Raw genomic sequence first — 22,666 nt, 5'->3', positions numbered from 1 at the left:
TTCATTCCCCCTAATTCCTAAAGGTCTATGTATACTTTCCCAAGCGCAAAACTTCCATTTTGCGAGCGTTATTTTACACGGGTCACTAGTAAACGCTTGATGGAAATAGTTCTATTTACTCGGGTAAACAGCCTGCTCAAGCATTTCACAACAATGGAAATAGAAACAAATGTGAATAAGAGCTGTGAGCTCATATAAAAGCTCAAAGAAGAAATCTAATGAGAATCAAATTTAATCATGCAATCAGCAGGATCGTTTTTCCATAAAGAATAATCAGTTAAAATCTCAGAAGAGAGAATCGTCTTTGACTGAATCTACTTGTCACAAACAGCCAACAAATTTGGCTATGCATAGTACTTCGTATAGAGCAGCCATCTCCCCAAGCTTCTTCATCACATGTTAATAGCGTAATCGGCTTTTTCCCTCCGCCCAATCGCAGTAGATAGCAGTAAAGAGGAGCACCATAGATAGCTTGAGGATTCATCCCCAGCCCAGCAAGGTATTCCTCAAAATATAGCTCCTCATTTAAGAGCATATCATTGCTATACTTCCTCATATGTAGAGTGAAATGTCCCACATCGCGAGAGTGAGACACAAGACTAACCAAGTGCCAATATAAAATGTGAAGGCGAATGGTCTTTTAAAATCACGCAGCTGCGTGTTGAGCACATAGCGAACTATTCTTTTGCCTTTTACTAAAGAATACTGTGTGCTTATCGCTTATAAGTGGCATATGCTAAATTTTGAATTTATCATTTCGACGGTGTTTCTTGTAAAATGATCCCCTATATTTCTTCTGTTTATATTTTTCTCGTATTTATTGCTCACAATTCCTCTTCCTTTGGGTAAAAGAGGCCAATTATTTATCTATCTATTTATACATATATAAAAGGGGAGTTTTGAGGGTATTTATGAAAGGGAAAAGCTATGTGGCCACATTATGGCCGGCCATAAAATGGTGTTTTAGTAAATTAAGATCTCATAGGTATTAATTATTCAAATATCTCATTTAATGCTCAATTAACTTTACACTTTTACCCTTTTTGTTTAATTGTAGTTTTTTTATTCCGTTTCTCTAATCCAGTTCTAACATTTCTTTTATTTACTTAGGTTTATTCATTTTTTGTTTTCAGCAATTATTATAATATAATTTCATAAATCAATAATTATTATTTTATATACTACTATGATATAGTGGTGTTTGCATAATTATATGTTTATCTGTATGCCACTTAGTTTCTAACTTTTACTTTAGAAATTATTAAATCTTTAAAGTAGAGTAAAATTTCTAAAAATATGAAATTTTCCATTTTCCGTAAATCTCCATCATCTCTCACTCTTTTACAGAACTCAAAATCCTTGCCACATTGCACTAGTGTATTAACGTATGAGCCTACAATATACTAATAAATTTAAAAATAATTAATAATATCAAAATATAGCGTTATACTCCATAATATTTATTAATCAATATAATTTCCAATTGTAATGTGTGATATAATCTAATAATAATAGCAATTATTATTATTATTATTATTATTATTATTATTATTATTATTATTATATATATTATAATATGCCATATAATATTAAGAGTTATTATTGCTTTATATTATTGCTACTACTTCATAACTTAATAATCTGTTACTATTACCATTATAATATAGTATAAGGTACTAGTTTAGTACGTTTAGTACGTTTACTTATTACTTTACTTTGTACGTATGATGTTATAAATAAATAGTGATAATATAAATTAATTACTTAGACTCAAAATGAGCTAGCCGATGATAGATGACCGGACTACTTATAAAATTATGATTATTAAGATTAATTTCATATATAATTATTATATTATATTTATAGTACTTGTATTAAATTAATTACTAATTAAATTTACTCTGTTTCAAAACTTAAATACCTTATCATTTAAGGTTTTATTCTATTTTTAAGTATTTCATTTTATAATCTAATAGTAATTGTTTTTCAATTTAAATTATATTAGCCACAATATTCGTTATTCAAAATAATGTAAAAACATAATATTAGCATGAAATTTTATTTGAAGAGACTTTTACCATATTTTGAATCACTATTGTATTCTTGATCCTACATAGATGATGGTATGATGGGTAGTTGTTACATTACTTATATGCAAAGGGGATGAGATCCCCTGTGGTACTCATTATAAATACACAAGGTTATGAATGAAACACATATTATTCTATTTATGTACACTTTTTATAGAGTATTTATTATGAACTGTCCAATTTCTACACTTAAAAAAATATTGTTTACATTTATAAATATGAAATGCTATTAAATTTATTTATATTTACAAATATGATACTTGTATGTGTAAGTATGCTAATTTATGAATGTAAATAAATTTTATAATAATTTTTATTGTTTAAATATAAAAAAATAGTCTACAATATAAATAAAGAGAACAAAATAGAACAACCCACTTTTCATACTTTCATTCATTACCCTTTGGCCAAGTTTGGTTGGCGGGAAAGTAAAGTTGACAAAGAAAATGATTCCTGAAAAGTTGAATTCCGAGAATATAATTTCCAATAACTTTACTTTCTTGTGTTTGGAAAATATCAAAATTTTAAATTTTATATTTGATTTAAACGCCAAACTAAAAACATAAATATTATTATTTTTTATAAAGAAGAACAATAATAATATTTTTAATAAATTATTAATTCCAAATGATAATAATTAGTATATTATGATATTTATTATTACGATGAGTAGTATAAATATAGGTCATCCATCACAATATATAATAAATAAAATTATAATTATAGTTACATGGAGTATTATAATCATAAATGATTATAATAATTAATATTATTATTTTTATAATATTTACAAATATTATAATTAAATAAATTTTATAATTTAAATTTCACTATAATTTTATTGATTAATTATTAATTTAACTAGTAGTATTTATTATTATTATTAAATAATTTATATTATATAATTATATTGTAGTTATTTGATAAATTACTAATTATTATTTTTAAAATAATGATATTGCATTAAATATGTAAGAATCCTAAAACTGAGAAAAAGAATACCTAATAAAAGTTAGGATTTAGAATCCTGAAAAGTTGTACTCCCTCCGTCCCATAAAAGTTGAGACAAAACTTTTGGGCACGGAGATTAAGAATTTATATTAAACAAATAGAAGAGATGAAAAAAATAGGAAGAATAAGAGAGAGTAAAGTAAATGATGGAATAAAGTAAGAGTGATTAGATGTTTTGTCTTTAGTTAAAAAAGGAAATGACTCAACTTTGTTGGGACGGACTAAAAAGGAATACGACTCAACTTTTATGGGACGGAGGGAGTACTAACTTTTCTTGTTCTCGGGATTCTAGTTACTTTTCCAGTTTAAGGAAACAATTTACTATTCCATACAGAATTCTGGCAATCAAAAACATCTTTCGTGTATTCTTGCATCGCATGGGATCTCGTACCTATGCAAAGTGCATAATTTTATTTTTTTTTATCATAAAGATGTAGTAATTGCAAATTTGATATATATTCAACAACATCTAACCATCTTAATATTTAAATTTTAAATGAATATTATAGTAAACTCAATTAATAAATGGTTCAATAAAAATAATTACTAATACGAAAAAATAGCTATACTTTGTAATATTAGTAGTATATATTTTCATAATTTATGTAATTATTAATGAATAAAGTAATAGCTATGAAAACAATGTAATAAATTAATATTTTAATCAATGTTTAAGTAATTATACAACCGATTTAGTTTAGATATAATTACCAATAAGAAAAAGTAGAATTTTAAGTTATCTACAAATTAATCAATTTAGTACTCAACTTAATTTAGAGATTAACGAGATCTATAATTCTAAAAATTGAATTAAAGATGAATTGAAATATTCAATTTATCAAATTTGAAATTAAAATCAATTGAACCATTAGTTGAATTTGAGATAGATTAAAGTAATAATTGTTGAATTATATATATTAGAATCATATTTTATAAATCAATATGGAATCAAACTCTAATATGGTTAATCATTAAAATTTTAACAAAAAAAAGAAAATGAAACCGATGCATTTTTACGAACTACGTTGTATAATAAATTAAAAATATATAATATATATATATATATAGGGATGTACTAATATGCTAACTAATTTTAAAGTGCTAACGTACATCCAATCACGTGCTGCCACGTGGCACGAAAAATGCAATATTATATACAGAAAAATGCAATATATATATATATATATATATATATATATATATATATATATATATATATATAACTACAATGTTTACTTATATTTGCATATTTCAAGTGAAGGGCACAATAGTCTCAATATGTTTACTCTTTTTGAGGTGTATCGATTTTGTTGAATCAGCATTAATCACACAAATTTTTATTAATATTTTAAGTTTATGGCTGGCCACATTGTGGCCATTTAGCATCACTCTGAAAGGAAATTACCAAGGGGAGTTTTGAGGGCGATTATGGAATTACAATTCTTGATGCTACGAATGAAATTTATATTTACTAGTACATTTTAGTGTTTGATAGAAATTGTTTATAAAATTGTCGAGGCTCTCAAAAAGATTGCTAGAATGAAATTCTATTTGCTATGTCATTGGGTTGTACATTTAGGATTTAATAAATAAAGTTGTACTTTCAATTTTGTGGTCTATATTTATATAATGTAAATTTTAGTGTTTAGTAGAAATTGTTTATAAAATTGTCTCTACTCTAGAAAAGATTGGATTTTGCATCTTTTGTGATTATGAGAAGATATGTGAACCGATTTTTCAAGTTATTGCATATTAATTGTCCAAAACATAACTCCCACCATCGTTGTGTATCAACATTTGTCACTGCATTATAGCCATTACTCTATATTAATTGTCCAAAAAATAACTCTCATCATCATGGTGTGCATAAAATGCACATCTTATACTAATCGTTTACAACAATATAATATTTTGCCAAATTTAATTTTAACCTAAGTGGAGAATGTGCAGAGTTTGAAAAGAGCCGCATAAGTTAGGGGATGAATTTTAATTTTTATAAAATAGTGTGCATTAATATAGAAAATGAATGGTTAGAAAGCTTTGATTACATTATTATTAGATTAGCGGCAGTTTTTAAAAAACGCTATATTGATGTTTAGCCATATCATTTATTTAAGATAATCTGAATTGTCGCTACTTTTTTCCAAATGATAACTATGGCTACTATTTGCAAATAAATACTATAAATATAATTATCATCACTTTAAATCTTACATTAAATATTTGTTCATATAGCAGACTACTTATATTCCCGATATTGAAATTTTATTCAAAGATATAAATAAATTACTTTTAAGTTTAGATAAGTTAAATATCATAAAAATATTTTGCCCTATAAATATAACATTTGTTCTATCCACATATACCTACTTACTTTATACAGCTCAAACTTCATCATTTTGTTCTTCCTACGAGTAGCAAGGTTGATATCATGGAACCATGCCACACCTTGCTCGATGATCTACAACCAACGAAAACTAATTCGATTATCAAAGTCCGTTGCATCCATGACTATGAAGTTGCCGCTCCTAGAGACAGAACTAATATCGTGAGTTTAGAATGTGTTCCTCACGATCGAATGGTACATTGTTTTTCGCTTTTTAGTTATGTTTTTGCAAGTTATATGAAATCATTAGCTATGGCATTTTTTTTGTGTTCAGGCATAAGGATTCAAGCAACTATTCCACGAATTCCACACGCAAGGTTTGGTGCACTAATTAGGGAAGGGAGTATTTTTCGTACACGCAATTTTCTCGTGAGGCAAAATCGGCCTCGCAATCCAGTTACAAATCATGCATACCACATTAAGATGATTTCAAGCACACAAATGTTTGAAGTTAATGAGAGTAATATTATATGTTTAAAAATACTCCCTACGTCCCACTTTAGGAGTCTCGATTTACTACTTTTGGGTGTCCCACTTTAGAAGTCCCGGTTGGAATATTCCATTATTGGTAATAGGCCCCACATTCCACTCACCTTTTTCCACTCACATTTTATTATAAAACTAATATATAAAAGTAGGACCCACATTCCACTATCTTTTTTCACCAACTTTCCATTATATTTCTTAATACCCGTGTCGAACTCAACCGGGACTCCTAAAGTGGGACGGAGGGAGTATTATCACCATTTAAAACTTCTAACTCCGCATTCTTTTCGAAAGCTGGATTAATTTAATATTAAGGATTAATTTATTATTAGACACATTCTTATTTTGTATTGTATCCTTTTAAATTAGTACTATAATTTCTAATTATTAAATGAATTCATGAATACGATTTTATAATTTGTGATTAAATTTTAAAGAAACATATTTGAATTCCATAGTTGGATAGATAGCGAATGACACAAGACATTTAATATAATTAATCCATAACTATGGGGATAGATTGTGCCAAACCAATTTATTATAAATAGAAATTAATAATTTTGCCAAATTAAAAGGTTGAATAATGAGCCAGATTAGATAAAGAAACCCAAAATCATAAAACAGCTAAACCCCAAGGCCCCAATAAGTAATTTCTTAACATCAAATATTTGAACAAATAAAATTACAACCACTACTCATATTTTTAGATTTTATTAAATTAAATTTGATTTCAATGGTCAATGTCTTCCATTTATTAAAGAAATACGTTATTAGTTATTGGAGCTCTACTAATCATACGTTCAAACATATAATTATATCTTTAGAGGCCCTTTAATCACACATTTTACTTTTTATCTTTAGTCGTAAATATGTATTAATCGTTTTGTATTTAAAATTGAAAAATGAATCATTTAAACTCTCTCTATATTACTCTATTTTTTTCGGTTGTTTTTAGTTTAAGTTTTAATATGGCCTGCTTAGTAAAAATACACGGAGGAAGTTAGGATTCAGCTAAAATATAAATACGTGAAAAATAATGGAGTACTGTATATTATTTTTGTAAAATGGAAAAATGACTCTGACCGTAAGACCAAAAAATAAAGCAAGTTTCCATCACATAAAACAAAAAAAAACCTAAAGAATGTATAATTACCACTTCTCCTAATGAGATTTAAGATATTGTTTATTAAAAGCTACTATGGAATATGAGGTCCACTACCAAAAATGGTAAAAAGTGAAGTGTGTCAAATTTTCAGGGGCGGACCGAAATAGTAAACTGTGTCAAAATTTGGGGGACGGAGGTAGTATCATTTAAGATTGCACTGATGAGACACTTTCTAGTCGAGCTTCATTTCATTGCAATATAGTCATCATGACCAACAAATGAATCAAATATCATAAAATTCTCCCTCTGTCCCAGTTCAATTCTACTTTGTTGTTCACTTATTCTATTTTGGGGATTTTAGATATGTATTCGATATCTTACATTGGGTCGGCCTACTTGATAATCCTTACTGATAGTAGAGGTTTTTTTTTTTTACCTAAATCTTAAGAAAAGTGTTTTACAGTAGGGCTATGTGAGCGGTAAACAAAATTTATTTTTGCTTGCATTCATCCAAGCATCTATTCACCCAATGGTATTATTTATTGGAGCCGAAGTAGTGTTTTGTTGAAGCTATACTTGTATTCTATCTATCAACTAATTGTGTTTCACAAGGGTAAGGAATGTAATAAAAGGAATAAAATACATATATGAAGGCTCAAAAAATGAAATGCAAAGCTAGACAATTTTTTTCCACCACGGTCATCAATCCATGAATTATTTGGTCAAACATGCGTCCATGATATTAAAAGTACAACCAAAAAATGTAAAGTAAAGATGATAATCTTACCAAAAAGTGGTTCATCACACACATTACCAATCTGCATAATCTCCTCAAATGACTTAGAAATAAAAAAAGCTTTTTTAGAAATTGAGGCTCATTAACTTCAAACATTTGTGTGCTTGAAATCATCTTAATGTGGCAAATTATTTACAATTTATACTACCAATAAACACTAATATAGTAATAATTTGGGTCTCATTTTCCACTAACACTACTTTATCTACTTATTCTCTCATCTCTCTTATTTTACTAATTTTATCTAAATTCTTCATGACCAGATTTTTTTGGACAAAGGGAGTGATACATTTTCTTATTCTTACTTTTTTTTTTTTCTCTTTTACTTTATTCTCACTATTTTTTCCTCTTTCCTACTTTATTAACTTTTTATTTAATACATGTCTACGATTGTCTTATAGAACGAGGGATTACAAATTAGTAGAAAAATAGGATAACAATATAACTTTCAAGTAGTTCTTCGATCAGCGTCTACGCTTGCATGTGTGCGTATATATATCTTGAGAAAAAATTAAGAAATATTGCTCGTAACGTTTCTTCAACTAATTTAGGGGATACAACTTAATGCATTATGTACATTTCGCTAATAAGTACTTCCATATATTGCTCGTAACGTTTCTTCAACTAATTTAGGGGATATAACTTAATGCATTATGTACATTTGGCAAATAAATACTTCCATGTGGCAAATGCATGACCACCTGTCTTATATATATGTACACAAATTCCTTATATTATTTCATCTATGATACATATTTACTTGTCCAAACTAGTACAGCCCGATCTTCTAGTTCTCTTAATCTTCAAGGTACGTAAGTAATAATTAAGTATATATGTTTTCTATGAAAATTATGTTTTCCTAATGATGCATGGTACATTGACTACATTTATTTACTTTTTACGGTTTTTTTATAATTTTCTTCTCTTTTGATTTCGGAATAATTATTATATTGGTGTGATTTTAAGTGGGATGCGTTTCTAGCAAAGAAAAAGTAGGCTTAGTATATGAAGCTAAATTTTTGTCGATCAGAGTCGCTTATGACTAATAAAAGTAGCAACATTTGATATAAAAAAAATATAATTAAGATATAGCTTATTTAAATCTCACTAAATACAAAATAGTACAGTATTCGGGTAATGTGAATTTTTTCTATTGGTAACTATTCTGCTGCCCTTTCGTAAATTTAGTAGTCAATCTGAAACCCTCTCGAGTTCTATTTAGTGTCTTTCAATCAATGTATAGAATTACTAATTTCGTTGTGTCACATGAAAATGTCACATATGAAACCAAATGGACTGACAATAAATTAAAAGGGACTAGTTTTTGAACCTTCTCTTATACTTCATCAGTCCATAATCAATAATTATATTTCATTTTAGTCGGTTTCAGAAACTGTGAAATGCCGAAGGAAGAAGATGAAGTTACTGTTTCAGATTTAGGTTTTCTGATATTAGGCTGAGACCATCTCCAAGGGTACACTAAAACCTAAAATGAGATAGGTATTTTGCTCCAATAGTACTCAAAAACTTATCTTATTTTTGGTTTTTGAGAAAAAAATACCTATCTTTATGTTTACACTAAACCAATACCTAAAAGTTTTTCAAATTTTGTGAGTAAAAAAGGCATAATATAGAGAATATTCTTTTAAGTTTGAGTTTAGTGTAAATGGTTGGAGTAAAATCAATATTTAGTGTGAGATTTACACTAAAATGAGTTTGAGTTTAGTGGAATGGTTGGAGATGCTCTGAAGCGGTAAAATAGAATTAATCGGCCCATTAATATTTAGTAGTCTAGCTATTAAATAATACTCCTACTCCTGTTTAATTCTTGACAAAATATTCGCTATCGATGATTCGATATTATGTCGCCTTAATTAATCATTTATTGTTAGTTCATTTTTCACAAGAAGTAGTACTAATATTTTGATTGAACAGATAGTAAGCCATTAGTTTTAATAACTCTAAGTCATATACTGAATTCTTTTTTCCATTAATTTGCCTACAAAAGTATACCATCAATTTGTAAATTCTAATTCATGTACTATCAATTATGTATGGTGTATGAATTTTAATTCCTTATACCATCAATAATTAATGTATTTGTTATGTATATTACTCCTCATTCGATTATATTCTCTTTATTTTTGATTTGTTTAGTTTATTTTTAATGTTTTATATTAATTACTAATGAGAGCAAGAGTTTAGGGATATGGTTTGATACGAAAAAATGGTAATATTTCATAAATTTATTACTTTATAGTTTTATTTTGAATTTTTATATTAACTTTTTATATTAAATCCTAGAATTTTGGCATATGATATAACTTAAGAAAATGTTGTTCTGTTTAACTTTTGTAAAAAAGGCTGCATGTAAAATTAAATATTACTAGTATAATACTATTATAATTTTTAAAATTATTTAATATTATTTATTTTTAATTTATTTTAATATTATTATTACAGCACCGGCTTGTTAGTATTTCTGGTTCCCTCCTATCCTATGTTATCAATTTTATATAAATGGATGAACATAATATATAGGTTGAGGATTAAGTATCATGACCGGCATGTATATCCTTTTCAAATTTATTATCATCATTATATATGGCCATGATATATCATCATAGTTAACTGTATAGAAGATTCAAAGTCAACGTAAAAAGTCATCTGATCAGCTGGGATTTGATTTTCAAAAGTTTGAACAATTTTATCTTCCTTAGTTAAATGAAGCTCCCCTTTTCAAAGGTTTTAACAGGTCAGAGAAAAATACAAGGCTAATCACTAATGCTTGAATTTATTTTTTGAATGGTAACGCTTGAATTCATCATAAACAACACCGTCAATTTTTGTAAGATTGAAATGAAAAGCCAGTAATGGCCGAATACATAGTGTTAAATCTACTTCGAATATCCCAGTTTATTTTCAAGGAATATTCAAATTCAGAGAGATGTTCCACATCTTAATAGTTATTTTTTATGTCACCATATAGTTAAATTTATCTACTGTATTATTTTGGACAAAAACCCATGTTGTAGTATCCAAACATAAATTTATCAAATAAATGTTAAAATATAATAGTACTAGTTTTCAATTGTCATTTTATAATTGGCGTCAAGTCAAGAATTAGGCGATCTAGGTATTATATCATTTTGGTTTATCTAGTGAGACCATGTCAGATTCTCTAGAATTAAAAGAAAATAGTTAGGGGTTCATATATACGTGTAATTATGTTGTGGAATCGGCTACTAGAATAAATTTTGTAGGACTATATATAGATTCACTTAATTTGATCATCTCTTTCTCATAAAAAGCTTCATGCATGCAAAAAAAAAAAACAGCTACGTAAGTCTTGTAAATATTGTGCCTCATTAATTTTAGTTATAATCTGCAGCTGAATTTGAAGCGAGGACATGATGGAGGGGTCGTGTAGCGTTGGTCGGTTGCATCCTTGTTTCCCGACAAACACAAGAATTGCAATAGTTGGAGGTGGCCCAAGTAGACTCTCTGGTGCCTATGCCCTCTGCAGATTGGGATACTCTCATGTGACACTAATGGAGAAAAATGGAAATCCCGGTGGCATGTGTGAATCAGTCGAAATCGAAGGTAACCGCTGCTTAACATAAGTATTTTTTGTGTTCTATCATCTCCTGTTTACTTGGGAATATTTGAGCTCTCAACTTAGTTTTTGAAGATAGTTTAGTATCTTAAGATATATGTTACTACTATTTAGGTCAAGTTAAGTTGATTGAGTTAAACAAGAGGAGATTTTGAATACTAGAGTAAAGAAATGTGAAAATTAGTAGTAGTATATTTAGTTGGATGGATATAAGAAACAAAGCAACTTTGATTTGAGAGAGATTATGGCAGATTAAAGAAGCAATATATAAGCAAGTTTAATGCCTTGATGCAGGGAAGGTGTATGATTTGGGAGGTCAAGTTCTTGCAGCGAACAGCGCTCCTTCGATCTTTCACTTAGCTCGGGAGATTGGAGCAGAAATGGAGGAAATGGATACTCACAAATTTGCACTTGTCGATAGTTCAAGCGGAGCACTTAGTGAAATGAATCTGGCAGAAGATTATGTATCTATGATTTCTCTCACACTCAAACTTCAGGTCAGAAGAATATCAAACTTTTCCCGTCTCTCTCATTCATCGATTCCGTCCAATCTGATTCGATCTCGTGTTCGTGCAGGACAAGGCCAAAGCATCTGGTCGGATTGGTGTGCATGCTGTGAGCGAGCTTGCTCCGGATTTGGCTCCAGATTATCTCAAGGAACAAGGCTTTGCCTCGGTTCCTAAATCAGTTATGTACGGTTACACAGCCTCTGGGGTATGGATACTTGCAAGACATGGCTTATGCTTACGTGCACGAGTTCACAAGGACATCGATGGCTGGGAAGATACGTCGTTTCAGAGGTGGATACATGAGCCTCTGGAAGAGGCTGTCTGAAAGACTCCCTGCAGAGGTCTGTTGCAACACAGAAGTACTTTCGGTTACACGAGATTCATCTGTTGTCAAAGTTCAAATTAAATGTGAGGATGGTGATGTCCAAGAGAGGGAATTCGACAAGATTATTATTTCAGGAGCTTTTCCTTTCAGTAATGGGAAGACATACAGATCACCTAATTCACTGAAAAATACAGGTATATATTGTTTCCATTGTATGAATATTTAGAAAGTTATTGTTTTTCCAGATTATCTCATAGCATTATTCTGCATGCAGATGCAGTTAACCACCGAATCGACATGGATGAGATGGAGACGGCGTTGTTCAGTAAAGTTCAAACTATAGACTATTACACTACAGCCTTGAAAATAAAGAGATTGGACCATATTCCAAAAGGATTCTATTACTTTGATGAGTTCATGGATGATCCTGCGGCTATAGGAAATCCCGTTGCAATGCAGAGATTTTACCAAGATACCGATGTTTTCCTCTTCTGGTCGTACGGCAACTCTGCTAATATTCAAGGGACTAAAGTGGCTGAGCTTGCCATTGCTGCAGCTGAAAGAATGGGAGGCCAAATCGAGGGAGTTGTTTTACAACGAAAATTCAAGTACTTTCCTCATATTAGCAGCAAAGGTGTGTTAAATTTTCTCTTCTAAGAAACTGCAGTCATTTACTTACTTATCTAATTAGTCTACTTGGATAAACAGATATGAAGGACGGGTTCTACGACAAGTTGGAATTTCTACTACAGGGCCATCGAAATACCTACTTCGTTGGTGGGCTGATGGCGTTTGAGCTCACAGAGAGGAACTCTAGTTATGCATTTGATCTTGTTCAGAAACATTTCTCAACTGATAGTTTCGAACCAAGCTATCCGTATGTCAAGGTAATGAAAATGCATAAGGCCTATTTCACAACAGTATGATAATATTTGCACAGATATAGACTTAGTATTGCATTTTATGTTGCTTCAGGGATTATTAACACTAAGACCAAGCCATGGAAGAGCAGCTCTGAAGCGGTTGGATGAATCACCTGGAGTCGAGTTTCAAGAACTTTCCTCGCTTGATGGATATCTGAGATATTGGGGAACTCACAGTGCCACCCAATTCAAGACCCTTTATACATGGATCAATGAGAAGGGGCATGTTATATCTCAGAGAACATACAGAGAACTTCACTCAAATGCTTCGATAGTTTCTGAGAAACTACGAACATGTCAAAGCCCGTCTATAAAGATGGGTGACAGGGTTCTGTTGGTGTATGTTCCAGGTCTAGATTTCATTGATGCATTTTTCGGGTGCTTGAGAGCTGGCATCGTACCAGTGCCTGCAATCCCGCCCGATCCATCTCAGAGAAGCGGGCAGGCGTTGCTTCACATTTCGAATATTGCCAAAGCGTGCAATGCAGTTGCCATTCTCTCAACAGTTGGCTATCACATTACAGTTAAGGCAGCTTCTGTCAAGAACCTGTTTGCTCTCAACGGGGGCAGCAAATCATCTTCGTGCTGGCCTGTTCTTCCGTGGCTGCATACAGATTCTTGGGTGAAGAAGTCGAAGATCTCAAGCCCCCGGGATCATGCAGCTGAGGAGTATCAACCGGCAGCACATGATCTATGTTTCCTCCAGTTCACATCAGGCTCAACTGGTGAGCCCAAAGGAGTCATGATAACTCAAGGCGGCCTTATCCACAACGTGAAAATGATGAGGCGAAGATACAAGAGCACGTCGAATACAGTGCTCGTGAGCTGGCTGCCTCAGTACCATGACATGGGGCTCATTGGAGGACTTTTCACTAGTATGGTAAGTGGTGGATCTGCAATTCTGTTTTCTCCGGTGACATTCATCCGGGACCCTTTGCTATGGTTGCAAACCATCACAACGTACCGTGCTACACATAGTGCTGGCCCCAATTTCGCGTTTGAGCTTCTCAACCACAGGCTGGAGGCTAACAAGGCACTGCATTATGATCTAAGTTCCATGATTTTTCTCATGGTTGCTGCTGAGCCAATTCGTGCAGCGACTATGAGAAAATTCCTCGAGCTGACTCAACCTTTTGGGCTTTCTCAAGAGGTCATGGCTCCGGGTTATGGACTTGCTGAGAACTGCGTGTATGTGTGCAGTGCATATGGAGAAAGCCGAGAAATTTTGGTTGATTGGGAAGAAAGGGTGTGCTGTGGCTACATCAGTCGAGATGATGACAACGACGAGGATGATGTTCATGTCAAGATTGTGGATCCTGAGACGTGCAGCGAGAATGAAAATTGTGAAAAAGAAGGAGAGATATGGATTAGTAGTCCGAGTGCTGGAGCTGGCTACTGGAACAAGGAGGAGCTAAGCCAGAAGACGTTCAGAAACGAACTCAACGACCAGCCTGGCAGGTATTACACACGGACTGGAGACTTGGGGCGGATCATTGATGGAAAATTGTTCGTTACTGGTCGGATAAAAGACCTCATCATCATTGCAGGGAGGAACGTATATTCTTCGGATATTGAGAAAACAGCTGAGAACTCATGTGAAGTGATACGCCCCGGATGCTGTGCTGCAATTGGTGTTCCAAAAGAGACACTTCTGTCAAAAGGCATACTAGTTTCTGATATTTCTGACCAAGTTGGTTTGATCATAATTGCAGAGGCTCGGGACGTTAAGTCCGTTTCAAACGAAGCTGTTAGACAGATTCAAGTAAGTGTTGCAGAGGAGCATGGAGTTATGGTTGCTTCAGTTCTCCTAATAAAGCCGAGGACCATTAGCAAGACGATATCAGGAAAAATCAAGAGGTTTGAATGTCTTAAAAGGTTCACTGACGGGACTCTAGATATCATTTATCATGAGAAGGGGTCAATCCAATCTGGTGAAAGAGTCTCAGAATCTCAAGCTGTGAAAACTCGACCTTCGAGCATATCTAAGACAGATATAGTAAGCTTCTTGATAGAGCTGCTCTCTGAAATGACTGGAGTTTCCAGTGCCAAGATCTCCACAAAAGAGAGCCTCGTATCTTATGGAGTTGATTCTATAGGTGTCGTTCGAGCTGCTCAGAAACTCTCGGATTATCTTGGAGTGCCTGTTGGTGCAATTGATATTTTTACAGCAACATGTGTGGAAGACTTGGCATGTTTTGCTGAAAATCTGTTGAAGAAACATCGCCCTCAGACAGTCACCGGGCTACCAAATTCTACGAAGAAAACTAACAAAGAAGAAGCAGCAGTTTCTTTTGAGGCTTCTTCATCTCAGAAGCTAAGTATTTGGTTTATGCAGCTAATAGCTCTTGTTTACGTTTGCTTCTTGTTGATGCTTCCTGCATGTTTCTCGATCTCCATATACGCGTATGCCTTATCCATTGTGGAGAGAGCTACATTCTTCGGTTACTTAGCCTTCTTTGTGTTTGCCCCTCTCTGTTGGATGTTGTGCATGTTCTCGACTTGCATTTGCATATCCTTCTTCGGCACTCCATATCTGCAACCAAATTATGCTCTCGATTCTGAGATGTCAATATGGTCCGTCCAATTTGTCAAGTGGTGGGCGCTTTACAAGGCTCAGGAGGTATCTTCGAAAGTTATGGCAGTTCATTTGAGAGGCACCGTGTTCATCAACTACTGGTTTCGGATGCTAGGAGCAAAGGTTGCATCCTCAGCATTGATTGATACAACCGATATCACTGATCCATACCTTGTTTCGATCGGGGAAGAAGCTGTTCTTGCAGAAGGAGCATTGCTCCATAGTCATCAACTCAAAAATGGGATTTTGAGTCTCTCCCCTATCAAAATTGGGTCTAGAGCTTCAGTCGGACCGTATGCTATGCTTCAGAGAGGCACCGTGCTCGCAGATGGAGAAGAAATCCTTGCATTGGTTTCAAGGGAAGGAAACAGTGAAGCTGCATCTTCCCATGACATTGCTCTCCCAAAGGTAGTCTCAAAAGCCCTTTATGATCAATTCATAGTATATATTAGCACTTCCATCCTCATTCTTCCATTTCTGTTACAGGATGAAACAGTGAAGCAAATGATCATCAGCAAACCTGTAATTCACTTGGTTGGGATCTATGCAGTTGGTTGTATCGGCAGCTTATCCGCGGCCACATCATATCTGATCTATCTCTGGATATCACAAAGGCCTCCCACCATTCAACACTTTGCTTTGATTTGCTTATGTGGAGCTTTTCACTGGCTTCCCTACACCATTGTTGCATACACAGTGATGACGACTAGCATTGCCCCTCCACAGCCTCTCGTCTTCGCCATCTATATTGCCTTGGGTTACACAACCTACGGCCTCATCCTCAGCTGCTTCACTTGCCTACTGAAATCCTATCTCCGAAGATATATCAATAGTTCAAGATCATTTCTTGTTACTTGGTTTCTGCATAGGATCGCAACAACATTCCACATAAGGTTCGCAAAGTTCCTATCCGGAACAGAGGCTTTCTGTACATATCTGCGGTGTATGGGAGCCAAAGTTGGGAAGCATTGCTCCATCAGAGCCATCAACCCCGTCTCGGATCCAGACCTCATTTCATTAGGCGATGGAGTCCACTTGGGAGATTTCAGCCGTGTCGTGCCAGGCTATTACTCTTCAAGAGGGTACATCTTAGGTGGGATCGAGATACAAGATAACTCGGTTGTAGGCAGCCAAGGCCTAGTCCTCCCTGGCTCTGTCCTTGAGAAAGATGTCATTCTTGGGGCACTTTCAGTTGCTCCTCCAAACAGACTCCTTCAAGCAGGTGGCGTCTTTGTCGGCTCTCCAGCTCCGGTCATGGTCAAGAACACACTGCACGCCTTTGACGACAGAATAGAAGAGATGGACATGAAATACAAGAAGGTCTTAGGAAGCCTTGCTGCTAATCTTGCTAGCTCAACGCTCAAGTTGAACTCGCGCTACTTCCATCGGATTGGCGCAGCCGGGAAAGGATCGCTGAGGATGTATGATCATGTTTTAGGCTTACCAGATCATGAAATCTTCTCCCCTGGGAAGGAGTATTGTGTCGTTCTTGGCCATAGCAACTGCTTAAGCTCGGACGATGATGCTCGCCTTGATCCTCGCGGAGCAGCGCTGAGGATCATTTCAAACAACGGAGATGCTGAACCATCTCCGTTGCTTGATCTTACACTCAAGACTGGCAATGCCTTTCACGCGAGAAGCATAGGTGAATTCGCAACGTGGTTTGTCTGTGGAGCTGCGGCGAAGGAAGAGTATGTGAAGCATTCTCCACACATCAGGGATGCTATGCGGGATTCATTGAGGAGAGCAGACTCTTACACTGAGCTCCATTACTACTCAAATATATGCAGGTTGTTTAGATTCAGAGATGGGAAGGAAATGTATGTTAAATTCAAGTTGAGGCCTTATGACAGAGCAATTGGTGTGGAGAATGGGAAAGTCGAGCCAATTGGCGTACTTCCACCGGAGACGGGAGCCATCCCAAGAGACGAGGGCGACAAGCGCCCTCGCCTCTTCCTCGCTGACGACTTCCAACAGCGAGTGAGCTCTCCGGATAAGGTCAGGTATGTCCTGCAGCTCCAAATGCGCCCGGTCCCAGACGATGAAACAACACGTGAGGCTGCCCTTGACTGCACAAAGCCGTGGGACGAAACAGTGTTTCCACACCTTGATGTTGGAGAGGTGACCATTGATCAAGTCCTTACAAAACAAGAATCGGATGATCTAGAGTTCAACCCTTTCCTCAAATGCCCTGAGGTTGATGTCATCCGTGCCACATCGTGCAACGAGAGCGCGTCGATGGATCACGGCCGGTCAGTAGTGTACGCGATATGCCAGCATCTGAGGAAGAAGAAGCCGCTCCCGGAGGCTTGGAGGGATTTCTTGAATCAGTCAGACGTGAAGGTCGACCTCTCCGGGTGCCCAATGGCGGCCGCCTCTGTTGTCAAGGGAGTGACTCTTGTAAGGCCTTGGTATTTCACATTTTGGCTGATGTCTGCTCAGCCATTCCTACAGGTTTTTCTGCCTTATTTTGTGATGGGATTGGTGGCATTTGCACCATTGAACTTCATCTTCTACTTGAACAAGATTAAGGGAGTAGAAATGGTGTATTTGCTTCCATTTTTTTGGATTTGGTCAGGCATTCTAGCAGGGCTAGTGTGTGGTGTGAGCAAATGGATTCTTGTAGGGAAGAAGAAACAGGGCAAAATTGAACCGATTTGGAGTTTTGGAATATTCATGGACACTATTTGGCAGGCTATAAAGACATTGATTGGTGAGTATTTGATGGAAATGACGAGCGGTTCGGTTATCTTCAACGTGTGGTTGAAGGCGATGGGATCGGATATTGCATGGGGTGGTGGCGCGTACATTGATAGCATGGGAGCTGCATTGAATCCGGAACTGATGGAAATACAAGAGAATGGTGTTGTTGGAAGAGAAGCGTTGATGTTTGGGCACATCTACGAGGGCGATGAGGGTAAGGTCAAGTATGGCAAGGTCGTTGTGAGGAGAGGCGGATTGATCGGGAGCAGAGCTGTGGCCATGCCCGGATCTTCCGTGGGCAGTGGAGCCACCCTAGCTCCTCTCTCCCTTGCCATGAAGGAAGAGTTTGTTACTTAAACTTTTCATACAAATTTAAGTTGTAGTAGGAGTACTTGTTAGTTTCATATTTATAGAGTGAAAGTCAATGTTTGTTGATGTTGTAATGATCTGTCAAGCATAATAAACTTTTAAATACTATGTATGCAAACATGTTAAACTACAGAATCACAAGAAAATACTAATCATCCAAATTTATTGGTTTGCCATAAATTCAAATGCTATCACATGTGCAACGGCTAAATTGACAACTCAAATCTGTTATGGTTTGCACTATCAACAGTGAGTCATGGGCATCATTTTTGACCTCTCTAGCTATTTCTCTCTATTTAATCTTTTCTTGCCATACGTAATGCTCACACACCAAAAATTGGGATTAATTGGAAGATGGCAAAAGTTGAGATTGTTTCTTCATGTCTTGTTGGAAGCAAAAGGAGTATCTTCAATCTTTCAAAACTTTTTTAGTTTGCATTCGATTAAATTCTGAAATATTTTACTAAGTTTGATTTAATTCTAAAATATGAAATATTGTAGGCCATCTAATTCTGTCCACTGGTCATGGGAGGCTCCACTTCATCTTCACTAATAATATATCAATCACTTTTTTCTATCATGCATTAAACTTAAACTTGTGCTTTTTCAAAAAATTCCATTTATAAAAACGGGGGCAACATTAGCTGCTTCTTTTAAGTGTACCATTCAACATTAACTCAAAATTATAGAGCTATGAAAATGAAAAATTTTGGTAGACCCACCCAAAAAGAAACTTGTGGCTCAGAAAATCAGATCCCTAATGACGTGACACTAACACCATTACGGCATTACCAAATACCAACATCCTTATAATCCTCAATTTTTCCTCCAAACATATCTAAATCCTTCCACCTAGCTTTGCCAACTAAGCTTTTTTCATTTTTCACAATCTTTTCCAGAACTACTCTTCACAATCTTATGCACTCAACTCTGTAGTTTGATTTAGTTAATGTAAATACGATCCAAGTTTATAAAAATTCAATGGTGTGAATATATTACACGGTTTTTCCAGTCAGTCATAATTGTGTAAAGAGAAAGAAAAAGAATATTTCTGCAGTAACAATATATTCAAACCACTGAATTTTTATTAGTCAAAGTGTCTAGTTTTTGCTCTGAATTTCCTGAGTTGGGACTATTCCCCTGTTTTAAAGATTCAAAGCAAATCCAGCCAGTTTGGAAGTATTGCTCCTTTTTCATGCTTTGCTTTCCTGAAAACCATTGGTTTATTTATAAAAGGTAAAATAAATAACTCATCTATTTTAAAGTTATACGAATAAAAATAGTTTAAAATGTGCGTTTTTTTATCATATTTTGTTTATATCAAGTAAACGGGAAAATTTTAGGAGGTAGCAAAGAGAGAAACCTGTTTATATCATATTTTGTTCTGGCAACAGAGGAGCGCCAAGCCATGGATTTTCATGGCCGTTCCCTCCAATGCCGTACTATTTGTGGAATGGTTGGAATCTGGCAGCGGCGGATGCTGAGTCGAGGAGTGGGGAGGTTGTGGTGCCGAAGACGTTGTCGTTGAGGATGGATAAGAAGCTGCGAGGAGCTCTATATGGTCGACTCTCGGGATCAAGTATGATTCTCTTAGTCGAGAAGGCCTTGTTTAGTAGCTTTGCTCAATGTAGATAAATTTTGTACAAGTTGTATATACTAGACACTTAAAAGTTGTTCTAGATGTAGATTATACTGTCTTTTTTTTCAAAGTTTTTTTCTGTAACGAGACAACTTTTCGTTTTCTGTTAACAACATTTTTATCTCTATTTTTCGTTTTGTCAATTTTGCACAACAATTCATCACTCTATTTTTTCATGAATAAAGGTAGTGCTTATTAGTGGCTTTCAATTGAGTGTGCAACTTTTGGCAATCACCTTAATATGTGATGTTTGGACCAACTCTTTGATACAAACAATGGCGGATTCAGTGGGTTAAGTAGGTTGACTCACTTTATTTTTGGCTCATGAGAACTTCAAGTTTCTAATAATTAACTTCTCTCTCTCTGTTTTATAATAGTGGAGTCATTTTGCAATTTTGGTACGTTTTATTGTAGTTGAGTCATTTTTTTTAGTAAAAGTCAACACGTTTCTTCTCATTTACTTTACTCGCTCTTACTTTATTCGCTTTTCATCTCTCTACTTTTTTCATTTCCTACTTTATTATTCCTTTATTTAACTTACTTAACACAATTTTAACTTAAATCGCGTGCCAAAAGAAACGTCTCCACTACTATTGAATAGATGGAGTACGTATTATGTCGTTTTCTTATGGAGATGGTATTAGGAAGTGATTGAAGAAATTAATATAGTAAACATTGTTTGTTCACAGTAGATAGCCATATTTTTCCATCTTAGTCCACAATAATATGTACTATTTAAATTTGGAAACTCTTTTCTCTCTAATGAGATGTGACTCATTTTCTACTTATAATATCTTAATTATTATTTTTCTACTTTTCTCTTATTTTATTAATTATATATTAAAACTCATGCTAAATTAAATGTGTATATTCTTATAGAACATTGGGAGTAATAATATAAATAGACTCATGACTCAACAGAACAGGAAAAAATAAGACTTTGGCAAGATAATAAAAGTACGTGGACCATTAATTGAGATATTTTGTGGGAGCAAAGGATAACCACATCTTATTAGAGCATCCACAATAGGAGGACACTTTCTCCTGGACACTTCTCTTTTTTTTACATAGTCACTTCTGATTTGTCCACGGCCATAAAAAAAAGTTTCCGCAGCAATAGTGGACACATTTCACTTTATTTTTATTCTTTGTATATTTTAATTCAATTAGAATTAAAATTATCGGACTAAAAATAATTAGAAAACGAGATAATAATAAAATTAAAAAAAGCAATGAGACCAAATATTCGTTGTATTAATGGATACCGGAAAATTGTACAACGAACATTTTATAAAAAAAAACATATAAAAACAAATAAAAACACCGCCACCATCTACTCGGTGGCGGAGTCGGAATCCTCTGCCTCTTCTTCGTCGCCCACTGCCGATACCCACGGTTGAGATGGCTGGGAAGAAGGATAGTATCCGTATCCCGATTCTTCAGTGCCGGGAGAATCTTCGTCTCTCCCGAGCATTTTGTATAAATTCTGTAGAGTGTAATTGGATGTGGAGTGAAAATGGGTGAGGAGTGAAAAACCCTAAAATGAAAATTGGTGGGATATTTATAAAAATAAGCAAAAAAAACAATTAAAAATTTGAAATTAAAAAATAAAAAATAAAAATTGGAAATCGGCGACCGCCGCGGCGGTTTCGCCGTGCAATAGATAGCCACGGCGGCCGCCGCGTTTCTCTCTCCTCCGGCTCGTCCTCGGCGCATTCGGGGCGAAAGCCCTTCCGCCCCACAAAAGTTGTCCGCCTCCGGGGCGGCCTCTTCCACCACAATACACAGCTGCGGCTTAGCCGCGATCGAGGCGTCCGCCGCGGCGCCCCTATTATGGATGCTTTTAATTATTTTAGTTAATGTTAATCCATTAATGGCTTTAGCCTTTTCTACAACTTTCTGTTTTCCCTTTTTCTGCCTTTTCCCTTTTTCCATTTATCGCCACTTTCATATGACTTTTTCTACAGCAATCGATTCAGTCCACATGTTAAAAAAAATATTTATGGAAAAATGGGATAAATTTTGGGAAACTGACGGATATAGAAAAAGGGATAGATTTTGGCAGACGGAAGTAGTAATATGGAAAAAAAAAATCAAGAGCCAAAAATTAGACTTTAATTAAGAGTCCAAGTC

At 34.5% G+C, this 22,666-nt stretch overlaps 1 protein-coding gene, 1 long non-coding RNA gene and 1 other non-coding gene across 3 annotated transcripts; 2 read left to right on the top strand and 1 right to left on the bottom strand.

The window, feature by feature from the left end:
• The first annotated feature begins 652 nt into the window (after positions 1-652).
• LOC125202925 lies at positions 653-768 on the top strand. The gene has a single exon (XR_007173255.1). It is a non-coding gene; the product is annotated as a U5 spliceosomal RNA (small nuclear RNA).
• A 16,308-nt stretch (positions 769-17,076) lies between these two features.
• Positions 17,077-19,006, top strand: LOC125200710 (linolenate 9R-lipoxygenase-like). The gene has a single exon (XM_048098450.1). The coding sequence runs from the start codon at positions 17,077-17,079 to the stop codon at positions 18,880-18,882; it is 1,806 nt and encodes a 601-aa protein (XP_047954407.1). The 3' UTR covers positions 18,883-19,006.
• A 953-nt stretch (positions 19,007-19,959) lies between these two features.
• On the bottom strand, positions 19,960-20,598 carry LOC125221917. Its single transcript, XR_007176441.1, has 2 exons — positions 20,258-20,598; positions 19,960-20,102 (listed from the first exon to the last, which is right to left on the bottom strand). It is a non-coding gene; the product is annotated as an uncharacterized LOC125221917 (long non-coding RNA).
• Between the last annotated feature and the right edge of the window lie 2,068 nt (positions 20,599-22,666).

Source organism: Salvia hispanica, chromosome 1 (genome assembly GCF_023119035.1).
Source record: "Salvia hispanica cultivar TCC Black 2014 chromosome 1, UniMelb_Shisp_WGS_1.0, whole genome shotgun sequence".
Lineage (NCBI taxonomy): Eukaryota > Viridiplantae > Streptophyta > Magnoliopsida > Lamiales > Lamiaceae > Salvia > Salvia hispanica.
The sequence above is the reverse complement of the archived record's forward strand: the minus strand, read 5'-3'. Positions and strand labels throughout refer to the sequence as shown.